Source organism: Populus trichocarpa, chromosome 4, assembly GCF_000002775.5.
Source record: "Populus trichocarpa isolate Nisqually-1 chromosome 4, P.trichocarpa_v4.1, whole genome shotgun sequence".
Classification (NCBI taxonomy): Eukaryota; Viridiplantae; Streptophyta; class Magnoliopsida; order Malpighiales; family Salicaceae; genus Populus; species Populus trichocarpa.
In genome coordinates, this window is record NC_037288.2 from 8,151,217 (window position 1) to 8,158,271 (window position 7,055).

General features: G+C 34.5%; 1 protein-coding gene across 4 annotated transcripts; it reads left to right on the top strand.

Moving 5' to 3' along the window:
* The first annotated feature begins 462 nt into the window (after nucleotides 1-462).
* On the top strand, nucleotides 463-6,485 carry LOC7456844 (WD repeat-containing protein 55). Of its 4 annotated transcripts, none has more exons than XM_052452611.1 (16): nucleotides 463-777; nucleotides 1,015-1,224; nucleotides 1,335-1,367; nucleotides 1,462-1,526; nucleotides 1,653-1,740; nucleotides 1,864-1,936; nucleotides 2,358-2,464; nucleotides 2,874-2,916; nucleotides 3,005-3,061; nucleotides 3,472-3,548; nucleotides 3,706-3,754; nucleotides 3,837-3,883; nucleotides 3,956-4,029; nucleotides 5,084-5,139; nucleotides 5,346-5,466; nucleotides 6,026-6,485. In XM_052452611.1, the coding sequence occupies exons 2-16, from the start codon at nucleotides 1,130-1,132 to the stop codon at nucleotides 6,085-6,087; spliced, it is 1,047 nt and encodes a 348-aa protein (XP_052308571.1). In that variant the 5' UTR covers nucleotides 463-777; nucleotides 1,015-1,129; the 3' UTR covers nucleotides 6,088-6,485. The 4 variants fall into 4 exon arrangements, with proteins under 4 accessions (XP_052308571.1, XP_052308574.1, XP_052308572.1 ...); XM_052452614.1 differs by having other exon boundaries at nucleotides 1,063-1,224; XM_052452612.1 differs by having other exon boundaries at nucleotides 463-639.
* Nucleotides 6,486-7,055: the final 570 nt, after the last annotated feature.

The window sequence follows — 7,055 nt, forward strand, 5'->3', positions numbered from 1 at the left end:
AATAAATATCAATATAAATACTCAAAACGATGAAAATAATATGAATATTTAAATTTTTTTATTTTAAAAATAATAAGTAGAATATAAATATGATAAATTTAACCCGTGAGTATTTATTATTATCTCTAATTCTTAAACTTAAAAAAACTATTTTTTAACTTGTTTTTAGTTAAAAACACTTGCAAAATATCATGTTAATTAAATCCATTATTCACATAAAAATACCATAAAATTGCTCCAAAAACTAAAATTTACATTGATTTAAAAAACCTTATTGAACATTAATATATATATATATATAACAAGATGAAAGTTACAAACTATATTAAACTATACCTTTTTTAAAAAATCATTGACGCAAAATTGACGATTTTTAGCAAGATCAAACTCTCTCTCTCTCTCTCCCCTGTAATGATTTTTTCTTTTTTTTTTTCCCAGCATAAAATCATCAACGACCAAATAAAAAAAAAAAAAAAAAGACCCCACTCCTCCACTCGGACCTCCCTCTCATAAACCCTAACAAACCCCCTCCCGCCACTCCTTTTCTCTGCCTGCCAGTTCTCACCAAATTCTTCCCCGACCCCCGACCCCCGACCCGTGCGCCGCCCCACCAAATCAAGCTCCTGCCCTAATAGACCGGTTTAATTCTTGCACCTTTTTTATTGCTAGAAGAAAAAAAACTGGATATTTTCATAGTATTGTTTTTGGTCATGGATTTCCTGTATGCCCCATATTGCAAACATTCCATTGCATGAGCTTCATATGTCTATTATGCGTGTAAGTAGATTTTTGACCATTTGATTTTGACATATAAAGTAGAAAACCCATTTGTTATTTTGTTAATTTGCATAAAAAGATAAAAGCTTTGAGCTCGAACCCGGTAAATTTGGACTAAATAAAAGAAAAGTATAGCTGGTTCAACTGCTTGTTATTTGTTTAATTTTTTGCAGTACAAAGTGGAAGGCGATTTCTGAGTATCATGAATGATTTTTTTGTTTTGTTAAATATGTGTAGGTTACACTGTGGAGGGATTGTGCTGAATAACTGTGCTTGTTGTTGAAGTGTTCGGAGGGTTTTATTTATTGGCATTGAGTATATATAAAAGAATATAGGAACAAAGAGAGGGGAAATGGAGATAGACTTAGGAAAAGTTCCGTTTACCATGGATTTCCATCCTTCAGATAATCTAGTGACTGCAGGTCTGATCACTGGCGACCTTCACCTGTTAGTAAACTCTTCTTTTGCTCTGGTTTTGTCCACTTTTTATCATTCTAGAAATTGCTTTCAGTTTATGTTTGGTTTAGTGTTTGATCGTTTGAGCTTTCTTGTTATAGATACCGTTTCAATGCTGATTCCTCGCCACAAAGGTACTATAATGCAAAGGAAAAAATCATCTTCCCTTTTTTAATTGTTTTGTGACCTTGCATTTTAATCAACTTATGTAATTCAAACTCTTATCAGATTGTTGGAAATTCATGCTCATAGTGAGGCTTGTAGAGCTGCTAGATTCATCAATGATGGACAAGGTGCTGTATTTTGATTTTCACTTTATGATTTTCCAGTATTCATTTGTTAGCCTTTCAAACTGTACCAGTTGCTGCTATTCCTTTTTTCACTTTTAACAGTACTAACTTATGTGCATTTGAGTTCAGCAATTATCACGGGTTCTAGTGATCGCTCCATTCTGGCAACTGATTTAGAAACTGGGTCACCAATCGCTCGTCTTGAAAATGCTCACGAGTAGGTTACTAATTTTCTTTTTTCACCTCTTTTAAAGGTTGATGAAATGGATCTTGCCCCATCTCTCACAAAAGTTTCTTTTTTAGCTCGTAATTCTCATAGGGCAACCTTTTTCTTTCACAGGGATGCCATCTTTAGTTTGATAAACCTCACAGAGTCAACCATTGCAACTGGGGATGATCAAGGATGTATTAAGGTGACTATGTTTCATGTCTTTCTGTGTCTATTTTTAAAGGTTATGATGATTTAGAATGGACAAAGCTTTTATTTCCTCTTGCATCTTAGTCTTTTCTATTGTAGCCTCTGTAGTTATCTGGATTATGCCCTCACAATACATGCCTCTTGCAATTTGCTGTTTCCTGTTTCCTATTTATCCTATTTTCTTAACTAATTATTTTGTCAAAATGTAATCGTTTTGCTACAATGAACCTTCTAGTATTTGTTGGATGAGAATGTCCTGAGCTTGGATAGGACCAGATTTTTTTCATAATCTTTTGCGCATCATCACATTCTGTGATTCCCCTAATCTTACTCTTCATTGAACTCTTTGAAGTCTTCACATCTTACATTGCAAATCCTTCATTTTGATTCTTTCAGTCATTTGTTCTTCATTGCAGGTATGGGATACCAGGCAACGCTCTTGCTGCAATTCTTTTAATGTGCATGAAGACTATGTTTCAGATATGACCTTTGCATCTGATTCCATGAAACTGTTGTCAACAAGGTATTTAAGACTGTTATAACTTGTTTTATCCCTTCTGTAATTACATCTCCACTACTTTTATTTTGCTTTAAGAGGTTGAGGGGATTACAAAGTTTTTATGAAAACATATGGAACTTGTAGGAGCTTTATGATTCACTTCATTTGTACTATGTTGAGTAGGGGGTTGTTAGCTAAAGAAATCTTGATTTGTTGTTGTCAGGTTCCTCTTTACTTCTTTCTAGTTCTTTCTCTGAAAGATTGGTTGATTCATCTACATATAATTTCTTATGACACAAGTGAGCATCTCACGGGATTTTGTAATTTTCATTTTCACATTGTTTGCTGATACTTCAGGCAAAACTTGTTTACATTTTGTTTGCTGATACTTCAGGCAAAACTCTAATGATTTTCTGTCTTATGTATTGTTTAGTGGAGATGGGACCCTTTCTGTTTGCAACCTTCGCAGTAATAAAGTAAGTTGTTCTTTCAGGAAAAAATAGTACCTTTGCAAAATACTGCAGAGCTGTGCATTTTGATTAATTTGTTCTACCTTTATATCAGATCCAATCTCAATCTGAATTTTCTGAAGAAGAGCTATTGTCTGTTGTTATTATGAAGGTAAACACTTACATGATATTCAAATAGCTTCTGTGGCTGTGAGAAGCATATATTTATCTTTTTGTGAGCTTATTAGCAAATTGTTTTGGCTAATGTATATTTATGACATGGGATTTGTGGGGATAGACTGCTTAAAACGTTCCAATAGAGCACTTGACTCTTGGAGCTGGGGATTCTGAGAAATAAATCTTAAGTAGATGGCGTTGTTATTTGCCACCACAGATCTTACCTTTTAGCTGCATAATGGACTTTCAGGACTGTAGAAAATAAATGAGTTTCAAATGTCTGTCTGCGCATTTGTTCATATGTTACTTTGCTGTAAAATTGTTGCAAAAGGAAATACTTGAAAGCTGTTTCTCATAATTTATTTGTGCTAAATTCCTGTTCTAATTTGTACCATTTTGTTTCAGAATGGTTGGAAAGTTATATGTGGTTCACAAAATGGAACACTGCTATTGTATTCATGGGGCTTTTTCAAGGATTGCAGGTATCCTTTTTGAAAAGTACAAATACTAGAAACTTAGAAAGTCTTGGGACAGTGTGCAAGTCTCTGTTCATGAATGGAGATTTTCAATTGAATTCTCTCTACACAATATTGATTTCTTGCTTGGTGGAGTGTCCTGAATATTTGTTTTGATTTTCAGTGATCGCTTTACTGGTCTTTCCCCAAACTCCATTGATGCTTTGTTGAAGGTGTGATTGATTTATTTATTTCGTTGGATTTTTTACTATCTAGGATTTTGCTTACTTTGAACATTTAAATCTTTTGTTTTAGCTTGATGAAGACAGGGTCATTACTGGATCTGAGAATGGACTTATAAGGTGAGTTGTACAAGATAGGAAGGGATTGTTTTTATCCAAATTTTGAATCACGATCATCACTCTTTTTTTCAGTCTGCTAGGCATATTACCTAATAGAATCATCCAGCCGCTTGCTGAACATTCAGAGTATCCTATTGAGCATCTTGGTACTGTATATATATCTCTTCCTCAATAGAAGCTTTATATTAACTATATTTATTGTAATTGATGGAAGTTGTGATTGGATTGACATGCCATGGAGACTTTTCAGCATGGTGCTATTTCTGCACCTCCATCATTGTACAATTGTGAACTGGTCTCTATGTTAATGTAGAGTTTTTATTAGGTGAGGTTGACTTGTGGCCAACTTGGTTATTTCAAGTGTTTTAATAGGATAAATCACTACACCAGTGGGATCCACTATTTTTAAATTAAAGGAAAATATGCATTGATGCCATACAACAGCAAACTGCCAGTTAATCTTATGGAGTTCTACTTTTTATCAATTCCTCTCTTTGCCTGTCATACCAATGAAAGTTTTTTGTTTTTTGTTTTTGATATTATATGCTGTTGAATATTATACTCATGAAAACAAATTGCTTCAAGTGTGAAATCAACAATCCTAATACTTATCTTTCAGTAGTCATATAATCCAACAAGAATTTTGTTTCCAAAATCCTCCACCTACCTCCCAGATTTTGTAAAGTGGCAAAATAATTGAAAGGTTTTGCTCTCTTAAACCCATGAGTGCTGCTGAGAGAGTTTGCCTAAGAATGAAGAGAGAAAAGAAGTGATTGTTGATTACGCAGGCAACTGTTTGTTTCATAGGTAGAATTGCTGTGATTTGTTTCATGACTTAAGCGACGAATAAATAAAAAAGTACCCCACAAGATGAAGTGAAAAGGTACTGCATAAGAGTACAGAGTAAAAGTGCAGGGCTTATTGATATGTGGTCCCAATAAATGATTTTCTAATTTAAAAAGAGCCCAATAAATGGATTTGCCGATTACAACCCTTGGGTTGATTAGGTTGTCATGGGTCTGACTCACATAATACAAACTTGCTCATGTGTATATTGTCGCATCAAAGTTTGAGGTTTATTTAAGAGTCACTAGTACCATCTCATCCCATTTTCCACTATTGATTGTCTAAAAAGCTGGACTTGTTTTTAGATTGCCAAAACAAGCTTGCTGAGGGTATAATTTTGTTTGGAATCTGCAGCCTTTTCTCATGACAGAAAGTTTCTTGGCAGTATATCACATGATCAAGTGTTGAAGGTGGATCTCTCTCTCTCTCTCTCTATATATATATATATATATATATATATATATATATCTATCTACCTACAAATATAGACAAACATGTCTCTAAACATATGCATGCAGACATGAATGTTTGTGCTCCTATTCACAAAATTTCTGCATTTAACACCTTCTGTGGAACCTTATTGTGATGTCCTGACTCCAGTCCTTGTGTCATTCAGATGTGGGATTTGGATGATCTATTGCAAAATTCTGTAAATGCTCAAAATGATCAAGCTGCTGTATCAGACAGCGATAGTGATGAGATGGATGTGGATACTAAACCTCCAAAGTCTAGAAAAGGTACCCTGGATTTAATTGCAGAAATATGAATAACCATCTTCTTTTGTCTGAAGTTTGCACATGAATAGCTGATATTCAAGACATTATTTTTGCTAGGTTGAGCAAACTTTGATAGTTAGGATAGTGTCCTGACTGTGCTGTTGATCTGTCCTTCACAAATTTAAAAATGTACTGAACCTAATATAATTGCTTATGTGAGAGCACAAGGAACAATATATCTGTTTTACTTAATTATCCTCTAGTTAGGGTTTGCCTGTGAAATAGACGCCACCTACTCCTTTTAAATACTGAATTCAAATGCGAAAGTTGCATAAATCATGGACACTTGAAAATTAAAGAGATGACATTTGACCTCTCAAATCTATTTTGATATTGCATAGTTATCCATATTACTTTCAACTGCCTCAAACCCCAACCTTGCTTCTGCCTTTATTTTTCTGTCAACTTTTAACCTGCCATCGGTGAATCTGTTGATTAAAGCATGCTATGCAGCAACCTTAAAAAGTACAGTGCCTGCAGAATCTGATGCATTTGCTTTTAATTTTCCTAAATTTTTCAGGAGCCAAGAGAAAAAATGAGAATGCTAATGGCGCTGCAAGTAGTTTTTTTGCAGATCTATAATTGGATGGTGGTATTTCTTGTTGCATATTTACTGTCTCTCTGTCAGTCTTTTTCAGTATGGATATACTTATTTCTTCTTCCATGGAGTTCTGGACTGGTTAAAGATATGAAGCAGGGATGATTACTTTGCAGACACAATGTAGGTTTGATTTTGATACATGCTTATTTTTTTCCCCATCTAAAGCATATAGGAGACTTGCAGGTTTTGTTTGAGATGATTTTTCTATATCCATTGACGCAACATGTAAATTATAGTTGAAGGTTAGCTATCCATTAATGATGGGATGATTGTAAAAGCAGAGATCATTCCCTACCGGATTCCATTGCACACTGCTGTTTAACTTGTAAGTGATTGGCAAAAGCTGATAATGAAAGAAGTATGTCTTCCTCGGTTAAAAGGGATGCTTTATTAATAAGCACAACAGAGCTAGTGCTCCATGGATTCGGAAGCAAGCTTTAACTTTGCTGCATCTGTTTTTTCTGCTAGCCAGTGTATCCTTTTTAGCTCATTGGCACATTCATGCATAGGTGAATAATTATGGAGCTATAGAAATTGGATTCATTGTTGGGTGAACCAGAGACCTATTGGTAAGAAACATCATTAGAGTAGTGGCAATAATAACTGCAACAAATAAAAGCAGTGATAAATAGTAAACGCCAATGCAGCATTGACGATGAACAAGGGAAAGAAACGAATAAAGAATGGTGAGAGGAGATCATGGAAAGGAAAGGAAAGGAAAGGAAAGGTGAAATATAAACAAATGAAATCAAGCTTAAACTCTTGTCAACTCCATGGAACATTAAGCCAGAAAAAAAAATGAAGAGAGAGTGGAGATAGAAGGGAAAGGGATGAACTGTTGAATGTCATTGGCATGAGAGATACTGGGAAGAAAATACGATGGAAATCTTAAAAAGAAATCAAGACAGATCCATTTTCTTCCCAGAAACCTCATGTCCACAACTTCCAC

Bases quoted from the DNA above. Each gene is read 5' to 3' on its own strand.
- LOC7456844 (XM_052452611.1), top strand. From the start codon at position 1,130: ATGGAGATAGACTTAGGAAAAGTTCCGTTTACCATGGATTTCCATCCT. The intron at 2,465-2,873 runs GTATTTAAGACT...TGTATTGTTTAG, and splicing joins ATGAAACTGTTGTCAACAAG to TGGAGATGGGACCCTTTCTG. The intron at 5,140-5,345 runs GTGGATCTCTCT...TGTGTCATTCAG, and splicing joins CACATGATCAAGTGTTGAAG to ATGTGGGATTTGGATGATCT.